Below are 10,813 nucleotides of genomic sequence, written 5' to 3' on the forward strand. Positions count from 1 at the left end.
TTATTTCCTGCCTGTCAATCATTTGAACTAAGATCTCTGTGAAGAGGGGAGCCAGAGAGACAGCTCAACAGTTAAGAGCACATGCTGCTCTTGCAGAGGTCCAGGGTTTGGTTCCCAGCACCCATGGAGAGTGGCCCACAAATGGTTATGACTCCAGCTTCAGGAGATCTGATGTACTCTGACCTCTGTGGTCACCTACATACACATAATAGCATGCACCCACGCAGATGCATATATACACATTTAAAAGATTTTTTTTAAATAAAAAGATTTCTGTGAAGTCAGGCCCAGACTAGTGCATGCTTATATACCAGGGAGGCAGCATGATATCAAGTTCTAGACCAGCCTGAGCTGCATAGGGAGATCCTGTCTCCAAAATAAGCGGGGTATGGGCACACAAGCCCTCCCCCCAGCCAAGTAGCTTTGGACAGCTGATGATCGCTAGGGAGGGAAGAGACCATTTTCCTCAGGAGTGTGGGCTGGGGTAGGTTGCCCATGCACCTGTGGAGGGGCCCACAGCCACGTGTATATGGAAAACACTAATTGGACTCAAGGGTTATATTAAAAAAAAGAAGAAGAAGACAGGGCCTAGCACACACCTTTAGTCCCAGCAGCACTCAAGAGGCTGAGCCAATCAGATCTCTGTAAGTTCCAGGCAAGCCTGGTCCAGATGAAAGGAAGGAAAGAAGGAAGAAAGGAAAGAAGGAAGGGAGGGAGGGAGGGAGGGAGAGGGAGGGAGGGAGGGAGAGAGGGAGGGAGAGGGAGGGAGGGAGGGAGAGAGGGAGGGAGGGACGGAGGGAAGACAGATAGACCAATCTGTCACCTAGGGTGTCTCTGGGTCTCAGATATGACTAGAGAGTGGATTCTCATGTCAGATACGCCCAAGGTTTGTCATGCCCCCCAAGGCATGTCTCAAGCCATGTGTCATGGGTTCCACATGTCTGGAAGTTTGTGTAAATCTTGTCAATTTTGCTGAATGAACAGAGTTCATTGTTCAGAGTTCTTGTGTGTGCTCTGCCTTCTGCTGGCCCCTCCTCCCACAGCCTTCCACCTGCCCACTTCATTCACCTTACAGCCTGAGTTAACACCTCTCCTCCGGAGCCCCAGCCTTCAGCAGACAACTGGGGCGCCCCCAGCTTGCCCTTTCCTTTATAACGTCACTCACATTTGCCTGCACCTCCCCACCCACCCGCCCCCTCTGCCTGCACCTCTCCACCTACCCTTAACCTCCATCTTCCTTTTTTATTATTATTATTATTATTATTATTATTTTAAACCTCCATCTTTCTACCCTGAAAACTCCAAGAAAGCTCCTTTGGTGTCACTCACAGGCTCCAGGAGGGTCCCGTGGCTTCTGCAGAGACCATGGTCTCCTAGCACACCTAATGCCAACCCTCACCTCTGCCTCCCTCCATGCTTAGGTGCCCCTAGTGATCTTTAAGCGGGAGAAGGAGCTGGCCCGGAAGCTGGAGTTCGATGGCCTCTACATTACGGAGCAGCCTGAGGACGATGACGTGAAGGGGCAGTGGGACCGCCTGGTGCTCAACACACCGTAAGTGCCCAGCCCCACCTCAGGGGGGCAGGGGGAGCAGGGCTAGGCCTGGTCCTCCAAAGGGCAAGGCTCCAGTCCCCAGGCCCAGCTTGTCCTCCCTAAGCCTGACCCTTCTCTCCATCCAGCGGACACATTGAAGGTCCTGTGGGTGTGGGACTGGAGTGACGGCTCAGTGGGTAAAGGACTTGTGCTCACCCTGAGGACCTGAGTTCAGATCCTCCAGTGGCGACATAAAAATCTGGGTGTGGCTGCCCAGTGCCTGGAATCCCAGAGTTAGGAGGCAAAGGCAGGAGGATCGACGGGGCTCACTGGCCAACTGGTGACCTCGGGGTTCAGTGAGAGACCCTGTCTCAAAAAGTAAGGTGGGGAGGGCTGGCGAGACGGCTCAGCCGTTCAGAGCACTGGCCGCTCTTTCAGAGGACCGGGTTTGACACTCAGCACCTACATAGTGGCTCACAACCATCCTGTAACTCCAGTTGCAAAAGATCTGACCCCCACTCTGGCCCCCAACACACATGAAGGCAAAACACCCCCCCCCCCACAAAAATAGTAATAATAACAAATGTTAGAGTTGAGAGCCTGCTGGAATTGCTCACACTGGTATCTCAGCACTTGGGAGCTTGAGCAGGAGGATAATTTGAGCCCAGGAGTTTAAAGCCAGCCCCGTCTCATTTCACTGTCCCCTGGCCTGGCCAGTGGCTCCTGAACCTCCCCACATGTCTTAGTGTTGTACTGCTGTGAAGAGACACCATGACCAAGGCAACTCTTACAAAAGAAAGCATTTAATTGGAGGCTTGCTTATAGTTTCAGAGGCTCAGTCTGTTATGGTGGGGAGAAGGATGGCATTCAGGCTGGAGAAGTAGCTGAGAGCTACATCCTGATCTGCAGGAAGCAGAGGGCTGTGGGGTGGGGACTGAGACTCGGGTGGAGGGACTGGGATGGGCCTGGTGTGGGTTTTGGAAACCTCAAAGTGACACACCTCCTCCAACAAGACCACCCCTCCTAAACCTTCCCCGACAGCTCATCATGGGGACTGAGCATGCAAATATATGAGCCTCTGGGGGTCAAGCTCATTCAATCCACCACACCACCCTAACCTCTCTACACTTCTCTCTTGATAGGTCTTTCCCCAGCAACTACTGGGACAAGTTTGTCAAGCGGAAGGTGAGAGGACACTATGGGGAAGAGAGGGCGCCTGGGCGAAGTCCCTTGCTGCCAGCAGACCACCCCAAGCCTTGTCAAGTACTTGTTTTGTATGGGCCTCTCAGCAAGGGGCTGTGCCACTCTGAAACGTTTCCCCTGGGGAACATGGGCGTGGTGATCATAGTTCCTTCTCAAAAGAGAAGCTGCATGTAAAGGGCACAGGGTGAGGATTGAGTCTGTAGGTGTATGAGAAAGGAGATGAGTAATGATGTGGTAAACACAGTTAAGAATCATGTCATTGGGGGGCCTGAGGATTTAGCTCAGTTGGTAGAGTGCTTGTCAAGCATTCAGGAAGCCCTGGGTTCAATCCCCAGCACTGTATAAAATTAAGGTGATGCATGCCTGTACTCAGGAGGTGGAGGCAGAAGAATCATAAATTCAAAGTCGTCCTCATCTACACAGTGAGTTCAGGGCTAACTTGTGCTATATGAGATTTTTGTCTCCAAAAACTCCCCAAACCAGCAGCTACATGGATGGATGGATGGTAGATGGATGGATAGTTGGTGGATGGATGGATAGATGGTGGATGGATGGATAGTTGGTAGATGGATGGATAGTTGGTGGATGGATGGATAGATGGTGGATGGATGGATAGTTGGTGGATGGATGGATAGTTGGTGGATGGATGGATTGTTGGTGGATGGATGGATAGATGGTGGATGGATAGATGGTGGATGGATGGGCTGGAGAGATGGCTTAGTAGTTAAAAACTCTTGCTGCTCTTTTAGAGAACCCAAGTTCAGTTCCCAGCACCCACATCTGCCAGGGGCCCCAGCTATCTAGCCCGACTCCCCAAACAATAAAGTTTCCCCATTACTTTGCCTATTGCCACTGCCAGGTGTTGGACTTGCCTCCTGGTGACCTGCAGAAACCAGACCCTTCTTCCCAGGAGAAAAAAAAAAAAAAAAAGCTCCCCCTACTTCTTACGCAAAGTTGAGTGTTGCTGGAACCCTACACAGGCAAGTGCCTTCCAGCTCCAGCTTGTCTTCCCAGGCTGACGCTTTCTCCTGCAGGTTTTGGACAAACACGGGGACATCTTCGGGAGGGAACGGATTGCAGAGCTGCTGGGCATGGATCTGGCCTCTCTGGAGATCACGGCCCACAATGAGCGCAAACCTGACCCTCCACCAGGCCTGCTCACATGGTGAGAAGGACACCTCCGCCAGGGGCGGGCCAGGGGACAGGGCTGGTTTCTGACGCCCGGGCACCTGGCTCCCTTCCCTGTTCCCTCAGGATCATGTCCATCGATGTCAAGTACCAGATCTGGAAGTTTGGAGTCATCTTCACAGACAACGTGAGGGGGGCTGTGGGTGGAGAGGGAATGCAGCAGAAAGATGTCTGGATGAGGGAACAGCCCACGCAAAACCCCTAGGATAGCATTGTTCCCGTTGTTTGGAGGGTTTGGGGAGGGTTGGAAGCTCCATGCCCAGGTCTCCCTGACCCCAGAAAAATTCCTAAGGCCCTGTGTACCCTTGATCCTAGGGTGCCTTTTTACCCTGAGGTTCCCTGACCCCCGGACATCCGTTGCGGTGGGTCCTTCTGCAACTGATCTCCCACCCGCGCCCTGGCTCCCTAGCGCTCTGGAGCGAACAGATACTCCCCGAGGCAGGGATGGCATCTATCCTTGCTCTAGGACACCCTTCCATGTTTCCTGACGCTGACTCTTTTGTACTCAGTCTTTCCTGTATCTGGGCTGGTACATGGTGATGTCCCTCCTGGGACACTACAATAACTTCTTCTTCGCTGCCCACCTCCTGGACATCGCCATGGGGGTCAAGACGCTGCGCACCATCCTCTCGTCTGTCACCCACAACGGAAAGCAGGTGTGGCGGGGACCTGCGTGGAAATCTGGGCGTGGCAGAGGGGGAGGGGTGGTGATCAAGAGTTACTGGGTGGGAGGGGGAGGCAAGGGCGGAGGGCGGGGTCATCTTCAGGGGGACATTTTTGAGGGGCGGGGCAAGGGGCATGGCAATCTGGAAGGGTCTGAGCCAGGAGGTTAGGGCATTCTTTGGTTTGTTTTTGTGCTTTATTGGGAGGTTATTTGAGATGGGTTTACCTGTGTAACTTGGAACTGGAACTCACTCTGTAGACCAGGCTAGCCTCGAATTCACAGAAATCGGCCTGCCTCTGCCTCCTGAGGGCTGAGACTAAAGGCGCGGGCCACCATACCAGGCCTAGGATAGGGCGTTCTAGGAGAGGGAGGGCCAAGCAGCTGGGGCGTAGAAGAGGCTTCAGAATCCAAAGGGTCGCAGAGTTGAGGTTCCTGTGTAGAAGGAGCCAAAAATTGACCCGTGCCTGCCCGTCCCCAGCTGGTGATGACCGTGGGGCTCCTGGCCGTTGTGGTCTACCTGTACACGGTGGTGGCCTTCAACTTCTTCCGCAAGTTCTACAACAAGAGCGAAGATGAGGACGAGCCCGACATGAAATGTGACGACATGATGACGGTGAGCCCCTTTCCCGCGTTTGTTCGTAAGCTACTAAGTATCCTAGTTAGGGTCACTGAGTTAGGGTCGCTGTTGCTGTGATGAAACACCATGACCAAAAGCGACTCGGGGAGGAGAGGGTTTATTTCACTCACAGTTCCATATAACAGTTCACCATTAAAAGCAGTGAGGACAGGAACTCAGGCAGGGCAGGAACCTGGAGGCGGGAGCGATGCAGAGGCCATGGAGGGGTGCTGCTTACTGGCTTGCTCCTCCTGGCTTGCTCAGCCTGCTTTCTTATACAACCCAGGACCAGCAGCCCAGGGATGGTACCCCCAACAATGGGCTGGGCCCTCCCCCATCAGTCACTAATTAAGAAAATGCCTACCATTCAGGTCTTATGGAGGCATTTCCTCAAATGAGGTTCCCTTCTTTCAGATATCTCTAGCTTGTGTCACTTGACTCAAGACGAGCCAGAACACCAAGCTTCCACAGCCTGTCTGGAAGGGGGTTAAATAACAGCGTCTGTGTCAGGGTGTGTGGGAGGTCTCGCCAGCTGGTGCAGATAAGATGCTTTGAACAGGACCAGCCACAGACATAATTTCAGCTGTTAAAACTGTAAACCGACCGGGCGGTGGTGGCGCACGCCTTTAATCCCAGCACTCGGGAGGCAGAGCCAGGTGGATCTCTGTGAGTTCGAGGCCAGCCTGGGCTACCAAGTGAGTTCCAGGAAAAAGGCGCAAAGCTACACAGAGAAACCCTGTCTCGAAAAACCAAAAAAAAAAAAAAAAAAAAAAAAAAAAAAACCAACTGTAAACCGTAGCCTTTAATCCCAGCACTCGAGAGGCAGAGGGAAGGGAATATCTGTGAGTTCAAGGCCAGCCTGGACTACATTGAGAGTTCCTCAACAGCCTTGAAGGTCTTAGACTAGGGGTCGGAGGTATAAGTCAGTGGAAGAATACAAGGCCCTTGGTTCAGCAAAAATGTGCTGATGCAATCCCAGTACTCAGGAGGCTGGGGCCTGGGGGCTGGGGCAGGAGGATCATGAGTTCAAAGCCAGGCTGAGCTACCTAAGTAGGGAGACCGCTACAAAGGTTTTCTTTTCTTTTTCTTTCTTTCTTTTTTAATTTTTTGAGACAGGGTTTCTATTTGTAGTCCTGGCTGTCCTAGAACTCACTCTGTAGATCAGGCTGGCCTCAAACTCACAGAGCTCCGCCTGCCTCTGCCTCCCAAATGCTAGGATTAAAGGCGTGCGCCACCACCGCCCGACTAAAGCTTTTCTTTTCTCCCATAGTTCAATCTTAAGTGTGTATTTCTCTTACTCTAGCGATGGTGATCATAACTCATGTTGACTTTGATGTGCTAGAGGTGGGGTTGCAATTGAGAATCACTTCAGGGGTTTGTGCCGGAAGATGGCGTGTGATCTGGCTTCATGGGCCCCTGCCCATGAGTCACAGTCCGGTCCCACAGCCTGGTCCCCGTCACTGTCGCTAGCCTAGCTCTTAGTCAACACAACTGGGACCTCTCACCTCCTGGGAATACAAAAAAAGCAAGTGTGAAGTCTGCCCCATGTTCCAGATGGGCCAATCCCCACCCCTCCTCTGCTTAGAACCTTCTGGTGGCCCCCCACCCCCACCCTCGCAGAGAAGGCTGAATTACGTCACCATGCTTTACAGAAACAGGGAAGAGCTGGTCCTACCTGAGTCTAACCACAGTCCTTGCTTTCGATTTCTGGCTTCCTGGTCCTTTTTCAGTTCCTCTAGGACCATGTGTTTCCTTCCACTTCCGGTCCTCCGCATTGACCTCTCTCTGCCCTGTACCAGACAGCACACCCCTTCACCTGACATCTTCCCAATTGAATGCTGCCTCCTACAGGGAGCCCTCTCTGACCATGCGTGAGCCGGTCCCTGCCTCATCTCCTCCCTGTTCGTTCTTGGTCATTGTGACCCCTTCTGCAGCCTCGCCGGCCTAATTTCAGTTCCTCATGGAAGCAAAAGAAAAACACTTTCTTTCTTTCTTTTTCTTTTTTTTTTTACATGTATGGTTTTTGCCTGCGTGTGTGTCTGAGTTACCCACCCACCATATGGGGTCTGAGAATTGAACCTGGGTCCTTTGGAAGAACACTCAGTGCTCTGATCCAACTCTCCAGCCTCCTACCTCCCAAAAGAAATTTTAAAGACTTTGGTGTGTGTGTGTGTGTGTGTGATAAGGGTGGAATCTGGGCCTTGCTGCACACCCAGCCCCCCAAATTTACGCTTTCGTTCCCAGCAGTGATGTAGTGCGTTGTTTTGGACTGCCTGGCATACTTTCTCCCATCATCCGTTCTCGTGACACTTCCTTCCCAGCGCGGACACTCGCCCTCCTGCATGCAGCCACTCTGATTGCTGCTCTGAGGCAATCTGAGGCATTCTGGTCTTCGCCGAGCCTGGGAGGGCTCCTGAGCTTTCTCCTGATCGCAGTGATCACAGTGTACCTCCCCGACCCAGCCTGACCCCTCTGTCCCTGTCACCCCATCCTATTTCCAATCCCCAGTGTAGCCAAGGATGCCCTTGAACCTCCAATCTCCTGCCACCATCGGAGGTGACAAGTAGGTGCCACCACCTCTGTTTCATGTGGTGCTGGGGATCAAACCCAGGGCCGCATGCATGCCAGGCAAGCACAAGATGTACCCACTGGGGTAAGTCCCCAGCTCCAACCCCTTGTATTAGTTACATTTCTGTCCAGTGTGACCAAATGCCCAACCAAGGCAACTTAAGGAAGAAAGGGATGGTTTGGGACCCCAATTCGAGAATACAGTCAGCCCGTCCTGGTGTCCAGAGCGTGAGGTGCTGGTCACTCTAGTCCCTAGTCGGGAAGCAGAGGGAGGGAATGCTTTCTCCTTTGATTCTTTCTGGGATCTCACCCCACACTGGACCCACATTCAGGCTAGGTCTTCCCACCTCAGTCAACTCAGTCTAGAAACTTCCTCATGGACGTGCCCAGAAGTTGGCCTCCTAGGGGAGTCTAATCCTGTCAAGTCGATCACCTGCCAGGACCTTTTGGTGACAGCTCTGACACGTCCCGGCTGTGAGAGGCAGGGCCCAGGGCTCTGTCTGTCACTGCTGTGTCTCCAGGCCTGCCTAGTCCAGGCTTCTGGCGGGTGATGGTGACTGTTGTCTGAGTGAACCCTCCCCTCCTCCTCAGTGTTACCTGTTCCACATGTATGTGGGTGTCCGGGCCGGTGGAGGCATCGGGGACGAGATCGAGGACCCAGCGGGTGACGAGTACGAGCTCTACCGCGTTGTCTTCGACATTACCTTTTTCTTCTTCGTCATTGTCATCCTGCTAGCCATCATTCAGGGTCAGTGCGGCTGGGTGTGTGGGTGTGAGGAGTGCCTAGTACCTGGGGGCTGGCTACCTCCCTGGCTTAGCCTCTTCCTGCCGTGAGACCTCAGGAAGGTGGTTTCTCTGAGCCTCAGTTTCTCTATCTGATAAATGGAGGTGTTAAAACCAGGCACAGCGGCACATGACTGTAATCCCAGCACTTGGGAAGCAGAGGCTGGAGGCCTGCATAACCCTGAGGCCAACCTGGTCTACATAGTAAGAGGCTGGAGGCCTGTGTAAACTTGAGGCCGACCTGGTCTACACTCCAGGCCCGTCAAGGGTAAGGTGTTTAAGATAGCCATGGAGATTAAGCATTGCATTTCTTTAAAGTGTCTGCCCCATAGGAAGTATTCAATAAATGCCTGGTTCTGTTCCGCTTGGGAAGTGTGCTGAGATTAGGGAACCCATGGAGGAAAGGCAAGACCCAGAGGTGCTGGGTGTACATGGGTCCTGACCTGTGTCCTGCCACCCCAGGTCTGATTATTGATGCTTTTGGGGAGCTTCGAGACCAACAAGAGCAAGTGAAGGAAGACATGGAGGTGCGTCAGGTCCAGGGATGAATCTCAGGGGTTCTGGGGTCCCAGGGATGTTACGTGGGTCCTGACTCTGACGTCTCTCGTTGTCCTCAGACCAAATGCTTCATCTGCGGAATAGGCAGTGACTACTTTGATACGACCCCACATGGGTTCGAGACCCACACTCTGGAGGAGCACAACCTGGCCAATTACATGTGAGGATGGGAAGTGGTGGGTGAGCAAGAGGCTGGGAGTGAGGCTGTTGACAGCCAGGGCAGGGCTACTGAGCCTGGGCCAATTATGGAAAGGAGTGTGGGTATCCATGTTTTCAGTCAATCAGAAGGTAAACATCACTGTGGCTCAGTGATAAAGCAAAATCCCCCAATGAGGGGCTACCTCAGTGTGGAGCCCCTGCCTAGAATCCCCCAGTGAGGGGCTGGGGGTGCAGCTCAGTGGGAGAGCCCCTGCCTAGAATCCCCCAGTGAGGGGCTGGGGTGTGGCTCAGTGGTAGAGCACCTGCCTAGAATCCCCCAGTGAGGGGCTGGGGTGTGGCTCAGTGGTAGAGCCCCTGCCTAGAATCCCCCAGTGAAGGGCTGGGGGTGTGGCTCAGTGGGAGAGCCCCTGCCTAGAATCCCCCAGTGAGGGGCTGGGGTGTGGCTCAGTGGTAGAGCCCCTGCCTAGAATCCCCCAGTGAGGGGCTGGGGCGTGGCTCAGTGGTAGAGCACCAACCTAGAATCCCCCAGTGAGGGGCTGGGGTGTGGCTCAGTGGTAGAGCACCTGCCTAGAATCCCCCAGTGAGGGGCTGGGGTGTGGCTCAGTGGGAGAGCCCCTGTCTAGAATCCCCCAGTGAGGGGCTGGGGTGTGGCTCAGTGGGAGAGCCCCTGCCTAGAATCCCCCAGTGAGGGGCTGGGGTGTGACTCAGTGGTAGAGGCCCTGCCTAGAATCCCCAGTGAGGGCCTGGGGTGTGACTCAGTGGTAGAGCCCCTGCCTAGAATCCCCCAGTGAGGGGCTGGGGTGTGGCTCAGTGGTAGAGCCCCTGCCTAGAATCCCCCAGTGAGGGGCTGGGGTGTTCCTCAGTGGTAGAGCCCCTGCCTAGAATCCCCCAGTGAGGGGCTGGGGTGTTCCTCAGTGGTAGAGCCCCTGCCTAGAATCCCCCAGTGAGGGGCTGGGGTGTGGCTCAGTGGTAGAGCCCCTGCCTGGCATGTACTGGGTTTTGGGTTTCATCCTCAGCACTTGAAAACTAAACTTCAATGCAAGTATGGTTGTTATCTTTCCCCTGTTGTCCTCTGCCCCTCAGGTTTTTCCTGATGTATTTGATAAACAAGGATGAGACAGAGCACACGGGTCAGGTAAGGGATGCTAATGGGGGATGAGTAGGCTATACTCTAGTTACACGCTGAGTGTACTCAATAAACTCGTCTCAGAGAAACCCTGAATTTGAAGATGTGACCAAAGGACTCCTGTCCCCCCAACCGCAGGAGTCGTATGTCTGGAAGATGTACCAGGAAAGGTGCTGGGATTTCTTCCCTGCTGGAGACTGTTTCCGCAAGCAGTATGAGGACCAGCTTAGCTGAGGTCTGCAGCTGGCCCTCCCCCACCTCAAGTGCCTTACTCCCACCATAAGCTCATGTCCAGGCAGCTGGGCACAGGGGATGCTCAACTAGACAAATAAAGCCTGTGTTACACCCCAGCATCGTTGTGTTGGATCATTTAAATTTGGGGGGACCCGGCATCCAAAAATCTGCCCCCCACCCCAG

General features: G+C 53.6%; 1 protein-coding gene across 4 annotated transcripts in view; it reads left to right on the plus strand.

Moving 5' to 3' along the window:
* Ryr1 (ryanodine receptor 1) overlaps positions 1-10,746 on the plus strand; it is a 132,607-nt gene extending 121,861 nt beyond the window's left edge. For all 4 annotated transcript variants that reach the window (XM_052761262.1, XM_052761259.1, XM_052761260.1 and 1 more), the window contains 11 exons: positions 1,422-1,552; positions 2,674-2,716; positions 3,769-3,899; positions 3,989-4,049; positions 4,432-4,578; positions 5,065-5,199; positions 8,362-8,518; positions 9,016-9,080; positions 9,171-9,271; positions 10,354-10,405; positions 10,535-10,746. In XM_052761262.1, the coding sequence (XP_052617222.1) occupies positions 1,422-1,552; positions 2,674-2,716; positions 3,769-3,899; positions 3,989-4,049; positions 4,432-4,578; positions 5,065-5,199; positions 8,362-8,518; positions 9,016-9,080; positions 9,171-9,271; positions 10,354-10,405; positions 10,535-10,630 (1,119 nt within the window). In that variant the 3' untranslated portion in view covers positions 10,631-10,746. The remainder of the gene's footprint in view (positions 1-1,421; positions 1,553-2,673; positions 2,717-3,768; positions 3,900-3,988; positions 4,050-4,431; positions 4,579-5,064; positions 5,200-8,361; positions 8,519-9,015; positions 9,081-9,170; positions 9,272-10,353; positions 10,406-10,534) is intronic.
* The last annotated feature ends 67 nt before the right edge of the window (positions 10,747-10,813 follow it).

The sequence above is a fragment of the Peromyscus californicus genome, unplaced genomic scaffold (genome assembly GCF_007827085.1).
Source record: "Peromyscus californicus insignis strain IS unplaced genomic scaffold, ASM782708v3 Scaffold_4__1_contigs__length_199733344, whole genome shotgun sequence".
Classification (NCBI taxonomy): domain Eukaryota; kingdom Metazoa; phylum Chordata; class Mammalia; order Rodentia; family Cricetidae; genus Peromyscus; species Peromyscus californicus.